General features: G+C 40.3%; 1 protein-coding gene and 1 non-coding gene across 6 annotated transcripts; both read right to left on the reverse strand.

Annotated features, from left to right (window-relative positions):
* Positions 1–1267: 1267 nt before the first annotated feature.
* RWDD4 (RWD domain containing 4) lies at positions 1268–20641 on the reverse strand. 5 transcript variants are annotated; one of them, XM_034959468.3, is made up of 8 exons: positions 20352–20633; positions 17300–17380; positions 12621–12730; positions 12387–12534; positions 10857–10974; positions 7902–7951; positions 7765–7767; positions 1268–3087 (listed from the first exon to the last, which is right to left on the reverse strand). In XM_034959468.3, exons 1-8 carry the CDS (start codon positions 20373–20375, stop codon positions 3055–3057), a joined length of 567 nt encoding a protein of 188 aa, XP_034815359.1. In that variant the 5' UTR covers positions 20376–20633; the 3' UTR covers positions 1268–3054. The 5 variants fall into 5 exon arrangements, 4 of the variants coding, with proteins under 4 accessions (XP_034815359.1, XP_034815358.1, XP_054968011.1 ...); XM_034959467.3 differs by having other exon boundaries at positions 12621–12754; XR_008625276.2 differs by having other exon boundaries at positions 7765–7951; positions 12621–12754.
* Positions 14975–15079, reverse strand: LOC112439679 (U6 spliceosomal RNA). The gene has a single exon (XR_003027929.1). It is a non-coding gene; the product is annotated as a U6 spliceosomal RNA (small nuclear RNA).
* Positions 20642–20682: the final 41 nt, after the last annotated feature.

A 20682-nucleotide genomic window follows, 5' to 3' on the forward strand; every position in this document is an offset into this window, starting at 1 on the left:
AAACACTGGCCGAATCCTCAAAACTGCTCTCTTCTGGGAATCTGGAGTCCTGCTTACTCGGGAGCCTAGGTCCTGGGGAGGCTGCAGTGAGTTATGATCGTGCCGCTGCACTCCAGCCTGGGTGACAGAGCAAGACCCTATCTCTCTACAAAAAAAAAAAAAAAAACCCTCCGAAAAAATTCCAAGATCCAGGGTTAGGCACATCTACAGTACCAAGCAGGGCTTGGTGAAAGCTTGAATCAAGCAACAAATAAAAAAAAGCTGTGGCCTGTGACGAAATGGTGTGGAATGATTCTAATGCTGCAATCAAAAAGAGAAAATCCAAAGTGCCGGCCAGTACCCGTTTCATTCCATAGGATATTTAAACATATCAGATTTGTCAAGGTTCACTGCAAGTGTATTTGTCATCTTTAAATTCAATTTCAATTTTTTCATTTCAAGAAGTTCTCTTTGGTTTTCAAATCTTCTGATAATTGTCTTGTTCCCTATTCAGTTTATTTATTTAAAACACACTTTGAGTCTGTATAGTATCACTATACCCTTGCGGCTCCTATCCCCCTAGGATTTTTTGGCAGGCTCTCATGCCTTGCTTTTATGTATTGTGATTTTTGACTGTGAGGACACATTCCATAAACTCTTTATGGGGCACCTCACTGGTGGTCTGGGTTCAAGTTGAGTTCTGAAAGAACTTCATTTCTAACAGTTACCTAGAGCCCCTACTGATTTGGTTCAACTAAAATATTGGCTTGAGGTTTTGTCTGTTTTAAAATCATACATAGGGGGAGGAATTTGGGCTGAAATCCAAGTGTGAGGTAACTTGGGGGCACAAACTGTCAGGAGTGTGTGTGTATCCACACTTATATATGTGTATATATATGTATATACTTATATTTTACTCTTCCATCCAGAACCACAGTTCCAAGACAGAAATTCCCTCAGGGCTCGCACTGGAGGATGGGCCTCAGTCTTACAGATGTGTCGGGGGTATGACTCCCTAACCTAGGCTGATCCTGGCCTTCATCTCTTGTCTTCTGGGCCCTTGAAGCTGAAAACTAAAGCTGTCCTTAACCTCTAGGTTCCAACTTTCACTGAATTTTTTAGCCTCCAGGCATTCCTTTTCTCCTGTGAGCTCATTTGAAAAACATTTTTTAATCCAACATTTTGAATAGTTTCTAGTAGGAGGGTACATCTTGCACCATAAGGCCATGCAGATTTATAAAATCAACAATTCTCTCTGAAGTGATCTGAAATAAAATGTGTAGAAAAATCACTGTGTATAATTCAGACTTTATTGCTTATTAATTATGTCACTCCACAAAATTTTAAGTAAACAGACATTGAGAAAATATACTGGGAGTGTTAAACAGATGACGGCAATATTGACGAGGCTGTTCAAGTGTTTTACATAAGGTAATAAGAGGCACCACCATCACCATAACCCCTAGAAATGTGTACATTTCATATAAAAAGAGTAAAAATAGTTCATTGGCATGTAACTAGCATCATTCTCTGTAATCTATGAGCCATAATAAGCCTGAACAATTTCAGTCTCTTCAGAGCAAAACAAAGTATTTTATTCCACTAGCAGATGTTTCTCCAAAAACAAAAAACAAACCAATACAACCACAAATACTACCCACACACAACCCTGAAACATAAGTTGCCGTATTCCAGTGGTCTTGAATTTTAACATGTTTTGCTCTACGTTAATTCAAGAAATAAAATGAGAAACAGCTTTGAAAATGAGATTAACTCCTTTGCTGTAATTATACTTACTCTATAATTCATTTAGCTGAAGTCAGTTAACGAGTAAAAACCGAGGATACAGCTCAAACTGCTCTTAACTTCTTTAAATGTTTACTGTTCTATCAAAACTCAGACCCAAGCTGCACAGGTGTACCTTGAGGCACTAACAATCTCCCTACCAGACATAACAGTTTTATGTGTTCTTAAAGCTGGGCGCATAAACAAAATCACTGTACATCACACATAAACATCAGAAACTTTTCTTGGCACAACTAGACCAATAGTTTCCTCTATTATTATTACTTTTAAATCAGGCATGTGTAACAGTTCAGCGTTTAAAAGACTCCCATGTATATGATTAAAAACATGCTCAGGTTGAGAAATATATTTGAATACTTGAAGAGACACTCCAAAAAGAAACGACTTGAAATGTGGTTTTATGTTGAACCATTTAGGAGACCTCAGTTATCCAACAACTAAAAGCACACAACAGCAGATAAATAGGATTTTATTAAAATCAATGTCTCCAACAATACAAAAACTAAGTATTAAGGCATCTTTTACTCCCATCCTGGTATATGCAAGAGAAATGTTTTAAGGAAGGGCCAGCATTTCTTACTAAAATGCTTTCTAGTGTATTTGGCAGATTTGTTTTTATATTCTCCTATTCCACATATCACTCAAAGCACTCATGATCAAACATCTTGACCCAAATCAAGAGAAAAGTATAAATAGATATTAATTTATTAAAGGGAAGCAGTTCACCTTTCAAAAATTAAAAGAAACTACAAAAAGTATCATGTATAAAGTTCAAATACCAGCATTTAAATTTCTCTGAAGCAATTTACGGTTCAGTAATTAAGCAAAAGAAGAGATGAAGACTTAAGGTAAGAAGCCTATTAATATGGATTGCACTATGGAACTGTTCACTACTCAGCTCCACTGGGATGATAGTTTGAAAAGGGCTTCATACTCCTTTAAGAAAATAGCACATCCACCAGGATAAGATCATTTAAATTAACACTGATTCTTATTCCCCATGCCTGTCCCTTTATAAAGCTCAAGGGGCTTCATAAAGTATACTAAACAGTAACATTTTCACCTTTTATTAAGGCAAGTTTGTGAAAATAATTTAATACAACCAGATCTCTTCATGAACTTTCAACTTACAACCTTTTTAATGTAAGAAACATACAAAAAATTGTGTTTTATAAAAAGTCGCCTCAATACCGGAAAATAGTAATGAAAGATTTTGAACCCAGTTTTACTCTTTAAAGAATGCTCTTTCCTTGTCTCAAATTCCAAGTGCTACTCATCATCCTTAGAGCCAGTTTTGCTTAACTATAAGAAAAAGAGAGAAAATAGTCAACAAGTGGTATTTTCTGAGTTCACTATTTCCATGGAGTATCAAAATTAAACTATAGGCAACGAGGCTTAAGTAACTTAAATCACCTACAGTTTTTACCACATGTAGCTACTTTTCAACTTCAAGCTCAGCTACTTCAAACGGGTTTCAAAATGTAACCTCGACAAAAATCTAAACTCAACAGAACAAGGTGGTGTGTGGGTGGGTGAGCGGGACACTCTTGAAGCTTCCTAGGAAGTAAACTGGAACCAAGAATATACAAATAGAAGGTACCATCTATAAAATGAATGACACTCTTCCAAAGTTCTTGTTTTCCATCACACATTATTTTTAAAATTTTTAAAAAATAATTTTAAATGTGGTCAAATAAAAAAATAGGTAACCTAAGATTTACCATCTTAACCAGACAATAAATTCTTATAGTTTTGAAAATATGATAAAAGTCTTATTTTTGCATTGCAATTTTTTTCTAAGAAAAATCTTCGGCAGGGGTTGGCAAATTTGGGGTAAGGGGAGGCAGATAAAATACAAAGATGATTCTGATCAGACTACTGCTCCAACTACTGAGAAAGGCCACCGCACCTGACAACTCCAAGAACACTAGAGAGTGTGGGAAGCCGTGAAAAGCAGAAACTGCTAAAGGTGTTGGTTCTCAAATATTTCGGCCTGAGGACCTCTTTCCATTCTTAAAATTTTTAAGCTTTTTGTAGAGAAGGAGTCTTACCAGTTTCCCAGATGGTCTTGAACTCCCGGGCTCAAGCAATCCTCCTGCTTAGGACTCCCAAAGTGCTGGGATTACAGGCGTGAGCCACCACGCCCCACCCCAAATCTCCTTATTATCTAGCTCAGTGGAAGACAGCTGGCTTCTCACAAATATGCTTCAACAGTAAATCAGGTATAATGGAAGACAGCTAACAACAGCACAGTATAAGTAGTAAGAACAACCTGGGTTAATATGCACATCCTCAACCTACTGATTGAGAAAATTCTGGTAAACACAAGAAAATACAAGCACACATTCTCTTAGTGCTTTAAGAGTATTAGTGATGGCATCATCAAATGTCATGCAGCCTCTGGAAAACGCCAGAGAAGTTTCATAAGAAAATGGGTTGGCCGGGCGTGGTGGCTCACGCCTGTAATCCCAGCACTTTGGGAGGCTGAGGTGAGGGGATCACGAGGTCAGGATATTGAGACCATCCTGGCTGACACAGTGAAACCCTGTGTCTACTAAAAAATACAAAAAATTAGCCGGGCGTGGTGGTGGGTGCCTGTAGTCCCAGCTACTCGGGAGGCTGAGGCAGGAGAATGGCGTGAACCCGGGAGGCGGAGATTGCAGTGAGCCGAGATTGTGTGACTGCACTCCAGCCTGGGTGACAGAGCGAGACTCCGTTCAAAAATAAATAAATAAAATAAAAATTAAAAAAAGAAAAGAAAAAAGAAAATGGGTTAAGGCCGGGCATAGTGGCTCACACCTGTAATCCCAGCACTTTGCGAGGCTGAGGTGGGTGGATCACTTGAGGTCAGGAGTTTGAGACCAGCCTGGCCAATATGGTGAAACCCCATCTCGACTAAAAATAAAAAAATTAGCCAGGCGTGGTGGCGCATGCCCATAGTCGCAGGCTGAGGTAGAAGAATCGCTTGAACCTGGGAGGCAGAGGTTGCACTGAGCTGAAATTGCGCCACTGAACTCCAGCCTGGGTGACAGAGCAAGACTCTATCTCAAAAAAAAAAAAAAAGCATTTAAGGGCACACATCATCTTACTATTATGATGCAAACAGTTCTGACCTTGTGTACCCCTTGAGAGAGTCTCAGGGACATCCCAGGGGTCCAAAGCCCACAGCTGGAAACCACTGGCTTAGCATAGTAGATTCAGAGACCAAATTATGTCTAGGTGGTAACCTCCTTAAAAATATCTTCTTCCGGGCTGGGCATGGTGGCTCAAGCCTGTAATCCCAGCACTTTGGGAGGCCAAGGCGGGTGGATCACCTGAGGTCAGGAGTTGGAGACCAGCCTGGCCAACATGGTGGCCAGCCTGGCCAGATGGCCAACATCTCTACTAAAAAAATACCAAAATTAGCCGGGTGTGGTGGCAAGCGCCTGTAATTCCAACTACTTGGGAGGCTGAGGCAGGAGAATCACTTGAACCCAGAAGGTGGAAGTTGCAGTGAGCCGAGATCACACCACTGCACTCCAGCCTGGGCAACAAGTGCGACACTCCGTCTCAAAAACAAACGAACAAACAAAAACCACAAAAAAAAAATTCTTTCATCTCCCAAGATTACTGGATAATTTGAATTTTACTCTTTGTTACAAATTGGAATTTTATTTCTATTATCAGGGACTCTTAAAAACTTCTGGAGCTAGGGAAGGAGGAGCACTATCAACACCTTTAGATCAGATTCGTTTTCTTCTCATTTTCGGCTTAGAGCTGCACTAAGAGAGGCAACATTTTGACTAAGAAAATTGCTCATTCTGGAGCACAGCATATTTGGAGGAAAGAATGAATTTAGCTGGTTAGGCTGTATGTTGGTATACGTAGGACAACATGAAGTATCCATCAAGCATCAGTGGAGAAAGTCCTGGGAAATGAGAGAATGCCGGAGAGGCTTCACTCATACAGTACCTTACACAGGAGAGGAAGAAATACTGTGTCTCTTCCAATTGTAAGTTAGGGCCCAACTCCCAGGAAATATTTTTGTACTAGTTACTAGGAGCACTAAGATTATTTTAAAGTTTCAATAGAAAATGCATTCAATGGAACAAACAGCTGGCTTTAAAATAAAGTTTAAGAAAATGGCCAGGGCCGGGCACTGTGGCTCACACCTGTAATACCAACACTTTGGGAGGCAGAGGCGAGGGGGATTGCTTGAGGCCAGGAGTTTGAGACCACCCTGGTCTACATGGCAAAAGCCCATCTCTATTAAAAATACAAAAATTAGCCAGGTGTGGTGGTGCATGCCTGTAGTCCTAGCTACTTGGGAGGCTGTGGCACAAGAATTGCTTGAACCCAGGAGCAGACGGTGCAGTGAGCTGAGATCATGCCACTGCACTCCAGCCTGGGTGATGGAGCGAGACTCGGCTTCAAGAAAAAAAGAAAAGAAAAGAAAAGAAAAGAAAATAGCCCTGAGCAGTGGCTCATGCCTGTAATCCCAGCACTTTGGGAGGCCAAGGTGGGAGGACCACTTGAGCCCAGGAGTTCGGGACCAGCAGCCTGGGCAACAAAGTGAGATGCTGTCTCTAGTAAAAATAAAAAAATTAGTTGGGTGTGGTGGTGCATGCCTGTGGCCCCTGCTACCTGGGACGCTGAGGTGAGAGGATCGCTTAATCCGGGGAGGTCAAGGCTGCAGTGTGCCATGTCCACGCCACTGCACTCCAGCTTGGGCAACAGAAACAGACCTCGTCTTCAAAAACAAAACAACAACAAAAAACCCAAAACAAAAACCAAAAAGGTTTAAGAATACACTGCTTGTAAATTACCTGTATTTGTGGGTCCTCACTAAAATCCTAATCTTTAACTACCCTTGCATCACATTAAACACTTCTCACAGGAGTTGTGGCACTAAATGGAATGCAAAATTTATTTCGTGAAGTCCTACAAAGAGAATTAATTTACTATGTTAAATATTAGTGTAATGTATTTGAAACTACAGCTAATACAAGAAAAATCTGAGACACGTAGGCAGAAAAATTCAAAATGAAAGCAAACAATTTTAAACAAAAACAGAACATTGTTCCTGGTATGATGAACAACCACGTTTAAGGTCTGTCCTTAAAAAAACCCACAAAAGCCGAGGCCAGGTGTGGTGGCTGCTGCCTGCAATCCCAGCCCTTTGTGAGGCCGAGGTAGGAGGATCACCTAAGCCCAGGAGGTCGAGAACAGCCTGGGCAACATATCTGTCTCTGCAAAAAAAAAAAAAAAAAATTAGCCAGGCATGGTGGCACATGCCTTTGATCCCAGCTAGTCAGGAGGCTGAGGATCACTTAAGCCTGGGAGGTCCAAGGCTGCAGTGGGCTGTGATTATGCCACCAGCTAGCCTGGGTGACAGGGCAACATCCTGTCTCAAAAACAAAAAACAAAAACTTAAAAGTAATTTCTACTAAGAAAGTAAAACATTCTTTTCCATATCTGGTTTTCTTCAGTTTCCATATATTGTTGATAACTTGGAGTCATATTTAGGAATCTGCATTATTTTTTCTTTTCTTTTCTTTTTTTGTCTTTTTGAGATGGAGTCTCACTCTGTCACCCAGGCTGGAGTACAGTGGCACCATCTCAGCTTACTGCAACCTCTGCCTCCTGTGTTCAAGTGAATTCTCGTGCCTCAGCCTCCTGAGTAGTTGGGACTACAGGCGTGTGCCACCATGCCCAGCTTATTTTTGTATATTTAGTAGAGACAGGGTTTCACCATGTTGGCCAAGCTAGTCTCGAACTCCTGACCTCAGGTGATCCAACCACCTTGACCTCCCAAAGTGCTGGGATTACAGGTGTGAGCCACTGTCCCCTAAGCATCTGCATTCTTAAGATGTGCTTACATAGTCATACTATATTGTAGTTTTAACTTCTGCAAATTTTCCATTACTTAAAAAAAAAAAAGATCTAAAATTGAGAGTGTAGGGAAGAGAAGAATGTAAAAGGTATTTCAAAAATACTTACATGCTGAATGTAAAAAAGGAAACAGACATCGCAGTGAATTCCAAAGGTTGTGAAGGGGAAAACAAAAAATAAGAATTTCATTATTTGCTGGTAATAATTGTAACAAGTTTAAAGACTAGAATATAAATGTTATATACCTTCACAACATCAACCCAGTTCCAGCCTCGAGGAAGTTCTCCTTTGTGATCTAGAAGATAAAAAATAGTAACTTTATTTCTAAGACCAACCAGCTAGTTTTATAATAATTAAGATTTTATATACTATTGTACACAACAAATAGGTTAAAAATTTAAATGACATATTACTAAGTTGGAAAAAGAGTTTATCATTATGAATCCATACTGTTCTCCTAGGAATACTTGCAAAATATTTTAGGTATACTCCTTTTTTACATTTATGATATTGCTATCCAAGACAAAACCTGATAACAAGGAAAAAATATAGAGATGGGTTGGTAATGCCAGGAAAAGCAGTTAATCCATTTATTAGTTTCATGCATTTGCATGAAGCTACTGCTTTATATAAGAGGTCATTGCTTATTTAAGTAATAAGTTGTATTGTTCTGTTTAATAAATTAGCATTTCACATCCAGAAGCTAGGCTCAAGACAGGAGGACTCACAAATATATGTCTGGCCTGGCTTCAAGACTAAAAGAAGGGCTGGCTAACTTATGTATTAGTTGCTATGATCTGATAACATATTCATTATTTAATCTAACATTCTTTAAAAAGGGCTTTAATCTGTTGGGATTGCTTGGAAACTAGCTTATAATTCATAGTCTGCAAAGTGCTTTTATAATTTTAACAGAATATTCAAATTTAAAGAATAGCTTAACAAATATTATCTAAAAATTCTTCAATTTAAAATGGCTTGATTTCCTTTATGCTTGATGTATGCCATGCATATCTCCACTTTATGAAACCTTAAAAATTTAAACTCAAAACAAGTACATTATATGAATTTTCCAGCTAGGGAAAAAGAAATTAACCCATGATACTTACAGGAGAGAAACAATATTACTGGAGCTCAATTTTAGATGCTATCGGTTCTTTTCTCTTTCATGCCAAGAAGAATCGTATCCCCCTGGTTACTGGTTACGGGGGGCACATCACCAATTTTGGTTAACTAAAACTAAGCCACAGTGCCGTGGCTGTCCCATTAAAATTTTATTTAGAATGAAAGCTCCAAGTCACAAACTCCTATACTGTCATTATGGGAAGGTAATGGCTTTAGGTGGGCATCATCAAAGAGATGAAGGTAGGGAGATATTAATGAAATAGAGTGATCACAGGTCATTATGTATGAAAGCAATAGTACCTAACTGACATAGATGCTGCAATATTCAAAGAGAGATAAACCAAATTCTAGACAACAAACTGTAATGGCTAACAACTTACTGCTTCAGTTGTTTTTATAGTTTAATGCTGCTCTGACATTAGGTAGAATGAATTCTTAGATTTTTTTATTTCACAAACCATTACCATTTCAAAAATGTATTTTGGAAACAAACACAGAGTTGCTATTTGCCACAGACAGACATTAAACAAAACATAAACCACAAAAAAACTGCCATTCCATTACAGAAGAAAGGACATTTAAAAGGCCCTCACCAGGCCGGACACGGTGGCTCAAGCCTGTAATCCCAGCACTTTGGGAGGCCGAGGCTGGCAGATCACGAGGTCAAGAGATCGAGACCAGCCTGCCCAATATGGTGAAACCCTGTCTCTACAAAAAATAACAAAAATTAGCCAGGCGTGGTGACATGCGCCGGTAGTCTCAGCTACTCGGGAGGCTGAGGCAGGAGAATTGTCTGAACCCAGGAGGCGGACGTTGCAGTGAGCCGAGATCACGCCACTGCACTCCAGCCTGGGCAACAGAGCGAGACTCTGTCTCAAAAGAAAAAGAAAAAAGAAAAAAAAAAAAAGGCCCTCACCAAAATAAAAGGGTCAGTTCTTCTCAATAAAGAGAAACTTTTTAACCTCACATAGTAGCGCATGCATAGATACATACATAAGTGTAAATGCGCAAGTACACAAATGACGTCCTCATTTTCCCTAACTGAAAAAGTTTACAGACTGTTATCAATTTGCAAGTTTTCAGGTTAAAGAAAAGCCATCAAATATTATTGTTGATATGAGCTGGAGTTTATTATCTTCTTCTAAAGAACTCTTGTTTAGAACATATGGGAATTCTATTCTTAAATATTATTGTTGTATAATTAACTACAGGCAAAAATGTTAAATTACTTATCACACTAAGACCTAATGGTATACCGCTATCCATTTCAAATGAAAACTGTATTTCAAAAAATTTTTAATAACACACAGCTACTAAAGAGGTAAACAAATCCCAAACATGTTAGAGCTCCAGGTAGAACATGTTTTTGTAGACTATTTAAATGCTCCTCAATCTCTAGACTCATTTATAGTTACTTTGCCACTCAGTTACCTTTTTTTTTCAAATGGTGACCTCTTGTGATGAAGTAGTAGTAAATATTTTCTTTTTTTTTTTTCTTTTTTTGAGACAGAGTTTTGCTGTTGTTGCCCAGGCTGAAGTGCAGTGGCACAGTCTCGGCTTACTGCAACGGCTGCCTCCTGGGTTCAAGCAATTCTCCTGCCTCAGCCTCCCGAAATATTTTCAATATACATATGTGACCCAAAAGTTCACTGGCCCAAATGTTCCAAGAAGAAAGAGTAGAGAATTAATCTAAATATATCCACCATATCGCACTAAGAAGCAATCCATTTACCTGGGTTATAAAAGAAAAAAACGGCTGGGCGTGGTGGCTCACACCTGTAATCCCAGCACTTTGGGAGGCAGAGGCAGGTGGATCACCTGAGGTCAGGAGTTCGAGAACAGCCTGGCCAACATGGTGAAACCCCGTCTCTACTAAAAATACAAAAATTAGCCAGGTATGGTGGCACGCACCTGTAATCCCAACTACTTGGGAGGCTGAAGCAGGAGAATCGCATGAGCCTGGGAGGTGGAGGCTGCAGTGAGCTGAGATCATGCCACTGCACTCCAGCCTGGGCAACAAGAGTGAGACTCTGTCAAAAAAAAAAAAAAAGAAAAGAAAAGAAACACACACAAACCTGTTTTGTCTGCCAGCTTACGCTTCTGGGCTTTTGAAAGTTGTTCTTTTTTGTCTTTTTTCTTACTTGATGGGGCTGTATTAGGAGTTTCAATTGAAATGATATTGCTTATCGATGTCTAAAAAAAAAAGAAATAATTCTCAGCCTCATACCTTACAACTTGTGTTACACTAAATACAGCTATATCCTGAAGTGGGTTGATAATTTTTACACTTATGAAATAAAAGAATCTTATATTATTATGATTCATTTTTAAAATCAAGTGCCCTTAACACATTATCAGTTTCACTCTTTTAAAAGTTCAGATCAAGGACGTAATATTAGTTTAATTGTTATAACCAAAATCCTGGGAAGGAAGATCTGATTATCAGCCTTATGTTGAAGATCTGAGGTTCCAAGGTAGGTTTACAATTCAGTTAACTTGCTATTATTTGGAAATTTAATTAAAACCTTTTTTTTTCTTTACAGAGCTTTTCTCAGTGTGAACACTTGACAATTTAAACACGTCTTTAGAAAAATCACGTGTGTCTACCTAGAACATCCTGGTTCCCGGAAGAAAAATTTTAAGACATTTGGGTTAATGCAGTCAGGGTATATGATAGCTAAGATGTAAAATGCTTACTAGGTCTAAGCATGGCTGCAAATGTTTTCCATATACCACACATTTGATCCTCAGCACAATCTTAGAAGGTAGATACTATATAACCCCATTTGACAGATGAGGAACTGGGCACAGAAAGATTAAGAAACCTGCCGAAAGTCACAGAGTTGGTGAGTGGTGCAGTGATGTGAACCCAGGCAGTCTGGCCCAGAGTGCATGATCTTAGCTACCACCCTCCACTGCTCCTCCAGTTGCCTCTTGGGGTTCTGTGTCCTGTTGGGAATGTGAAAGCCAAAACCACTCGCACAGAAGACAGGCCTTGCTGCTAACAGCTTAGCACTTGGTTCACAAGACAACACTAAATTATACTGAACCCCTCAAAGTCTTTTAGTGCATGACGTGGTGCAAAGGGGCCTCATACACAGATGCTTAACGTCATGAAAGAAGTATTTCCTAAAACTATTCTAGAAATAATAATAAAACAATTTTTTCTATTCAATAAAGTTTCCACATGCTGCAACATCTACAAATTGAACTGTGGCAAGACTATTTACAATGAAACAAGCCTCATGGAGAAAGCAATTTCATACTTATTTTAGCACTGCATAAGAGATCCCTTAGCTGTCTAAGCTTTATGGAGAGATTAAACAAATATTAAAAATACTAGGTTCTACGATATCTCAGTTTTGGTGGGCATGTTATATATTCTAGTCTTTGATAAAGGATAAAAATCTAGAGAATATATTATCATTTTCTAGGTTAAATAGAAGAAATCTGAAATCCATTGTTCTCATTTAACTCAAGTGTAACTCTCACTTTAACAAAAGTCTTCTTCCGATTTTGAATATATATTAAGTAGTACAAATTTATTGCTAACAGCAAAACCAAAACAACAAAAGAATCCGGCAAAAAAATAATCACATACTCACTGCGGAATTGATGGGATTGTGATTCTCCATGAACTGCTCTTTATTGTCTTTGGCATATTCGAACAATGTATAGGTCATAGCGGTTCCAAGATTAGCTTCTACTGCTTCCTGTAGCTTCGCTAATATACTCTGCTTTACAGCTGATGATCTACAATGCACAACAAAAATACCTTGCTGAGAGAAAAGTATAACAGAGAGTGAAATGAAAAGCAGTAAAAACAAGACACTACTCACATGGTGTTGTTAAAAAAAGCGTTCATAGATAGAATTGGAGGTGTTTGGGGATATGTTTCTGTCCAGGAAATCTCTATTAAGAAGGCTTTGGGATCACCATTTTCACCTATCTGAAGAGAATGGGAAATCTTAGGCTTGTAAAAGATAAAAAGACAGAAAACTAAATTATAATCTTCAAAAGGGTGAATTCTTTCCAATACTCATGCTCAGATCAGAAATGTAATATTTTGAAAAGTCCAGTGACACAGGCTAGGACTGAGCAGGGGTGAAGGGAGTCTCAGGACAGTCTGACTTTAATTTAGTCCTAGTATGCCTTCATAGGTTCGGTTTATGCCCATGTCCTGTCCCTAACCAGCCTACCAGCTTTTCTAGTACCACGCCTACATCTTAGGTATTTTTTAGTGTTTTCTGAGGATGAAAATAAGACATCAACTTATCCGTGGGATACAGAAAGAGAATGGACAAAAATAATTCACAAACTCGACACACCTCGTCTTTGTTTTAAGTTATCCAACTGCTAAATCCTAGGAGGCACAACCCCAAGAGTCAAGAAAATGAAATTTAAAACTGAGAGAAAGAAGGAAAAGGCAAAGGATAAGGGACAGGAATGCCTTCAGCTGCTAACAATTTCTGAATAAAGACACCCTTGTTTCTTCCGCTCTGCTAACTTTTTATTTAAACATTTTTAATCTTAAAGAAAAACTGAAATAGTATAATGAACACTCTGACATTCATCTTATTCACCAAATACTTTCTGCCTCGTTTACTTTATCTTTCCCCCTTTCCACCATAGAATCAACCCCTACTCTCCCAATGTGATTTTTTTCCCCTTTGGTTTTTGCTTAAACATCTAACAGTAATGAAATTTCCTCAATATTTGAGTAAAGTATCTTAAGAAAAGGACAATCTTCTTCATAACCACAAGATCATTGTTACACCCAAGAAATTCAACATTGGTACAAAAATGCTATCTAATACATAAACCATATTAAAAACTACCCAATCATATCTAAAGTGTCCTTTAATAGACATCACCTCAACCCACAAATCCATAATCCATTGAGGGATCATGGATTGCACGAGTTGTTATGCCTCTTTATTCTGCTTTAATTTACAACAGTCCCCAGCCCTCTCCCCTGGCTTTTTTTTTTTTTTTTTTTGAGACAGGGTCTCACTCCACTGCCCAGGCTGGGGTCCAGCAGATCACGGGGCGGTCACAGCGAGCTGAGATCGTGCCATTGCACTCCAGCCTGGGCGACAGAGCAAGAGTCTGTGGCAAAAGTAAAAAAATAAAAATAAAAAAAGAAATCAGCTGGACACAGTGGCTCATGTCTGTACTCTCAGCACTTTGGGAGGCCAAGGCGGGTAGATCATGAGGTCAAGAGATCGAGACCATCCTGGCCAACATGGTGAAACCCCATCTCTGCTAAAAATACAAAAATTAGCTGGGCATGGTGGCATGCGCCTGTAGTCCCAGCTGCTCAGGAGGCTGAGGCAGGAGAATCACTTGAATCTGGTAGGCAGAGGGTGCAGTGAGCCGAGATAGCGCCACTGCACTACAGCCTGGCAACAGAGCAAGACTCCATCTCAAAAAAAAAAAAAAAAAAAGAAATCCTCCCACCTCAGCCACTCAAGTAGCTGGAGCTACAGGCGTGTGCCCCATGCCAGACTAATTTTAAAAAACTTTCTGTAGAGACAAGGTCTCCCTATGTTGCCCAGGCTGGTCTCGAACTCCTGAGCTCAAGTGATCTTCCTGCCTCAGCCTCCCAAAGTGCTGGGATTATAGATAGGCATGAGCCACTGTGACTGGCTTCCCCTGCCTTTTAAGCCAAAAAGAATACAGGCTAGTTTTCTTGTATAATGTCCCCAGATCTGAACTGATTCAAATTAAACATTTTTGGTAAGAAAACTACAGAGGTGATGTGGCATCTTCCCATAGCATCATATAAGGAGGCACACAAGATCTTCCAGAATCATCATTGGTGACACTAAGACTGATCACATGGTTTAGGTGATCTTCTCCAGATCTCTTCAACACAAACCTTTTCATTTTGTAATTAAGGAATAATCTCGCTGGGTGAGGTGGCTCATGTCTGTAATCCCAGCTCTTTGAGAAGCTGAGGTGGGAGGATGACTTGAGGCCAGGAGTTAGAGACCAGCCTGGGCAACACAGCAAGACCCTGCCTCTATTAAAAAAAAAAATCATCATCGTCTGTGGGGCAACACTACAAAACTGTATGAATACCTTGTTTCTCAACAACCTTTCACCCAAAGGTTTTAGCCTTCATTAACAGTCCTTAACTATAACTGAATCAGTTATCATACTGGTGGTTGCAAAATGGTGATCTTCTAGTAAAACTGTGGAATGATACATGAATCAACATCTCATCCTTGCACAGGGCTATGCTAATCTCCTCTGTATTGTTATTAAAATAAATGTAGGGATCTACTGATAGACCTGGATAAGGATTATCTGCATAATAGATGTCATTGGTTTATGTTTAAATATAGATGATAAAAAGTGATAAAAGTGATAAAAGTTACCTGCTTGATGCAATCACTACATCCTTACTCATGGCGCATTTAGGAATAAATTATCACATGCCTCACACTGTGCTGGGTACCGAAGATACAAAGATAAAGACAAGGCTATTCCTGTCTTCAAGACAGATATTTATATAACTTACAAAACTGCAATATGAATAATAGTTCAAAAGTAACAAAACAAAGTATGAAGAAATGGGGAAAGGCTAATTCTGATTCAAAGTCAGAGCAGAGACAGGAGATATGGCCCAAATATTAATGTGTCACAGAGAAGGCCTGAGTTAGGCCTTAAAGGAGAGGCAGGGGGATAATGGACCTGAGGTGAGAGAAAGATCAAACAATGTGCGCAAAAGCATAGTACTAGAAAAAAATACACGGGGGAAAATGTCACAACCCATTATGTCTAAGGCATGTGAGTGGAGGGGAAAGTTTGGAGACAGAAACAAACAGAAGGATTTGGAGTGTCAAGTGAAAAAATTTCGTCCTCATTTTATAGGCAAGAGGAACCCAGAGAAAAACATTTTTAAAGAAGAGAATGGGATGACAACTTAAATGCTTCAGAGCGCCAACTAGTACTGTTGGAGGACTCATGGTGGAGTATAAGGGGGAAGCTAAAGAAAGTATTAAACCAGGGACGTCAACTAGGAGGCTACCAGACTATTCTGTGCAAGAACTGAGGGGTGTGACTTAGGACACAGGAAGAACTTTACCCCTGGCCCTTTGACTATCAACACAGTCTCCTAATCTCATGTATCATTCTTCTTAAATCCATCCTATGGGTCACGTCAGTGTCCGTTTTATAGTACATATAAATGTCCTAGGGCATTCTGCACAACATGCTCTAAATCACTGCCATTGTGAATGAGACATTTAGGAGAGTATAGGGAAATTCTCGACCTCCCATTTGCTAAGGAGAGAGAAGCAACTGGATTCAAACCGAAGGGCCTAGGACTTCGCTCCACTGTTAACTTTGGACATTTGAGGTCCATGGTTATTACATACTTGGAGATGGTGTAAGGACTGTTAAGCTTGAAAGGGAATTGAGAACAGAAACTTATTTTCTGTGATGGTCATCCATCGATCATGCATAAGAATCATTTCTAATAGTTTAAACTGTGACAATGTTAATAATAACTGTAAATCTTTTACAAAAAAAACTTCCCCATTCCGCTACTTATAATCATTTGTGTGTTTTTTTTGTTTTTGTTTTTTGAGTCCCGCTCTGTCGCCCAGACTGGAGTGCAGTGGCACAATCTCTGCTCACTGGAACCTCCGCCTCCTGGGTTCAAGTGATTCTCCTGCCTCAGCCTCCCAAGTAGCTGGGATTACAGGCATGCACCATCATGCCTGGCTAATTTTTGTATTTTTAGTAGAGACAGGGTTTCACCTTGTTGGCCAGGCTGGTCTAGAACTCCAGACTTCAGGTGATCCGCCTGCCTCGGCCTCTCAAAGTTCTGGGATTAAAGGTGTGGGCACTGTGCCCCGCCTACTTATAATCATTTGAATAAAAGGTTTATATGACTTATTTACAAAATAAAATACTGTTACTATTTTTTTTTTTTTTTTGAGACAGAGTCTCGCTCTGTCGCAGTGGCTTGATCTCGGCTCACTGCAAGCTCTGCCTCCCGGGTTCACGCCATTCTCCTGTCTCAGCCTCCCGAGTAGCTGGGACTACAGGCGCCCGCCACCATGCCCGGCTAATTTTTTGTAATTTTAGTAGAGACAGTGGGGTTTCACCATGTTGGCCAGGATGGTCTTGATCTCCTGACCTTGTGATCCGCCCACCTTGGCCTCCCAAAGTGCTGGGATTACAGGTGTGAGCCACCGTGCCCAGCCCTACTGTTACTATTTTATGTTAAAGATAAGATTAAATAATTTTTAAGGTTTTTTCCATTTCTAGTATCTTATGATTCTGGTACAATAAAAACAAGTTTATCTTGGTTTTTTAAAAGTTTCTGAATTAAGTTTTCAAACGTTAAAAATGACTGATGTTAGGGTGATGTTTCCATTTAAATGCTACAGAAAATACAGACATAATAAATTTAAACAAGTTTAAAAAACAAAATAAGCATTTTTAGCCACTTTCAGTCTTTTCTAGCAAAGTTCTAAGTGCTCTTATTCATGCCATGTCTTACCCTATATTGAAAAGAAACTGGACTTAATTCCCGGAAACTTTCATCTCCTTCATAAATGGAGCGTAATGCTTCTAGTTCCATCTGAAATAAAGAACTGAATGAGTTTTGTTTAGTGGTATAAATGAATTAGAAATAGAGGGTCTTTACTTTCTCATTCAAGCCCACTCAACTATGTAAAAGCTTGACTAACTTATATAACCTTAGATACTTACCACATAGGTTCATGCAGCAACACATGACAATATTACTACCAATGATACTTACTTTCAAACTCTGTGTCAGGGACTGCTAAGCATTGTACAATGTATGATCGCACTGACTTCTCAAATCAACCCTGTCAAGAGGCTCCTATTATTTTCTCCTTCCTACGGAAGCAAGGAAGTCTCCCTTTAAAGCCACTCCAGAGCAAGTGCTCTTAGAACTCTGCTAAAGACGAACCTGGGTGCAAAGAGCATTAAACCTGAAGACAAGAACTATGAAAAACAATACTTTCCCATTATTTACATACATTTCTTTTATATGTAATCCTTCCCACAGTGATACAAAGCTCTAAAAAACACCTAAGGGCAAGAAAAAGAACTTAAGAAAAAGGCTGACAAGTATCTACCCAAGATGAGACAGGACTGTCAGAGAAAATGTAACTAGTAATCCTTGCTTGGACATAGTTCTTAGAACATTTTGGTATTACAACTGAGAAGTTCATCACTGTGATCACCGATGAATACTTGAGAAAAGAAGTAAACCAAGACTGCACTTGGGTACACGTTTAAGTTTTTCAAAAAGATGCATGTCATGAATTCTACAAACTAAAGATGGTAAAAGTGGGCTTGATCTACAGTCAAAATTTTAGAATAGAAATTATTGGCTGGGCGCGGTGGCTCACACCTGTAATCCCAGCACTTTGGGAGGCCGAGGCAGGCGGATCACCTGAGGTCAGGAGTTCGAGGTCAGCCTGATCAACACGGTGAAACCCCATCTCTACTAAAGACACAAAAATTAGCCGGGTGTGGTGATGGGCGCCTGTAGTCCCAGCTACTCAGGAGGCTGAGGCAAGAGAATCGCTTGAATCCAGGAGGCGGAGGTTGCAGTGAGCTGAGATCAGGCCACTGCAATCCAGCCTGCGCTACAGAGCGAGGCTCCGTCTCAAAAACAGCAACAACAACAACAGCAAAAAGACATTGTTGAAGAAATAGTGTGTGAGGAACTGGGACATTAAGGAGTAGACCCTAAGACCTAGTAAGCCATATGAAAAACAAGATATACCCTTCTTAGATAGGGAAACTTGATTGGCACAATGAAGAAAGGCATAAAACACCGACTGTATAGATTTCAGCCAGGCTCCACAGGTTTCTCTTGCTACCTTTACAGAAAAAACAAAACAAAACAAAATACAGAAATTCAAGCTGGATTCAAGAATAACTAAGATTAGATTGGAACAAAAACCTTACTCAAGATATAGTACTACACCTTCTGTCCCTAATCCTTTCCCATATTTTAATTTATGACTTGGACAGGTACAAAAATAGGAGGCAAGTTTATTAAATTTGTGGATGACAATTTGTTGGGACACTGAATAATGCTGATGGCTGAATAAGAATCCAAAAAGTCTTTGAAAAGCAAGCTAATGATGAAATTTAGCAGAGTAAGTAGAACTTGTATTAATACTCAGATACCTAAATGTAGAAGTTGAAGATGAAAGACAAATTGCTTTGTATAAAGCACTTAAAAGATTTCAGTTGACAGTAAATTTAACTAGACAAAACAGCATGATGCCACAAGTTTGAAACAGGACATTTAAAAAATTAAAATCTGTCCACAAACACGTGATTCCAGGATAGTGAAGAGATTAACAAAGAATGGATATATGAAGACAAGCTAAAAGGAACCACTTCCTCAGAGAAGGTCTGAGAAACTGGGCAGGAAACTATCTTCAAAGATCAGAACATCGGTCATCTGAAAGAAGAATGAAATTTTCTTGTTAAACTGGAGATTCCTGGGCCCACGACAGAAATTCTGATTCAGTAGGTCTGGGGTGGAGTGCACGCATCTGTTTTCTAGCAACCATCTAAATGGTTCTAAGGTAGGGGACTATGGTCCAATTCTGAGAAACATTACACTGTATGTTCTTTGCTTTGCAGGGAGACGAAGCTATTAACGCATTCACTTAGAAATTCACCTGGCAAGAATATTTTAGAAGAGATTCAGATATCAACTAGCTAGCTTGTTGGACTTTGGGTCCTTTAAAGGTTAACTTCCAATCCAGAGATTCTATTACATTTATCATGTAAAAGTAGTAAGTTTCAAGCATTATACTTTAAATTAACAGTGAACTTATCTACCACCCAATAAGACCTGGTTTCTAGTCCCGATTCTACCACGTACTTACTGTGCAGCCCTGCGGCTATCATCGACCCACCTATCAAAGTTAGAAGGTTCCCCTACAGATGGCCCGTAGCACCCACCCCCCAACTCTAATATTATATGATTCAATGTCAAAATGGCATCTCACAAGGAAATATTTGAGCATAAACCATAAATTCAGGTGGTACATGAATGCTCAAAACAGACAGATGGGTAAAAGATTTCCCCAAACAATATGGACAGAAACTCAGATGCACCACCAGTGTCATTTTCTTCCATGAGAAATGTAACTAACTCAATTAGCCCTCTACTAGCCAAGAGATTTAAAGATGACCAGACTAAAATTTAAAGGTGATCAGCCTAACTCAGTAAACAGGCACTGAACACATGGGATTCAAGGAGAGCCAAGAGCACTGGATCGTGCACCAAGGACGCTCATCCCTGTTATTAAGTAACCAGGGGAGACTCCCGGGTTTGCAAAAAGTAAAAATGAGGGGGGAAGAGTGGCAGAGGCGGACTCCTGCCCATTCACGCGCGCTTGGGTGGGACGCCGGTGAACTCGGGGCACCCCGGCCGGCTCCGAGGGCACAGGGCACGTGCCGGGCAGGCTGTCCGGGCACCAGGTCTCACGGGGGCCCGGGGCTGCGCGCCGCGCCCGCGCTGGGAGAGGGCCCTGAGCCGGGGGGCTCACCTCCTGGTCCTCGTTGGCACTCATCGCGCCGGTCGCGGGGCGCCTCCTGAGCGGACGGCGTTCGCAACAACGAAGAGAAAGCGAAGGCAGCGGCCCAGAGGCCGGGGGTCCCCCTTTCGTGCCTCGGCTGTGGGGGCGGCACAGTCTTGGCACTGGCAGACGCCAACTGCGCGCGCCCCGAGGCTCGGCAGCGCCCAGCCGCCGGCGGTGGGCTGTGGGTTACGAGCCGGAGCCGCGGCTGGTGGGGCCTGGGAGGTGCAGCGTCTTCCTGACGCTTGGATGAGCGGCGTAAAGTTCCGGGACAGCGATTGGTGTAGAGCGCTGTCACTCA

This window comes from Pan paniscus, chromosome 3, assembly GCF_029289425.2.
Source record: "Pan paniscus chromosome 3, NHGRI_mPanPan1-v2.0_pri, whole genome shotgun sequence".
Taxonomy (NCBI): domain Eukaryota; kingdom Metazoa; phylum Chordata; class Mammalia; order Primates; family Hominidae; genus Pan; species Pan paniscus.

Bases quoted from the DNA above. Each gene is read 5' to 3' on its own strand.
- RWDD4 (XM_055112035.2), bottom strand. From the start codon at position 20,375: ATGAGTGCCAACGAGGACCAGGAG. The intron at 17,381-20,351 runs GTGAGCCCCCCG...TCTTTATTTCAG, and splicing joins GTGCCAACGAGGACCAGGAG to ATGGAACTAGAAGCATTACG. The intron at 12,755-17,299 runs GTAAGACATGGC...ATCTTTTACAAG, and splicing joins CAGTTTCTTTTCAATATAGG to CCTAAGATTTCCCATTCTCT.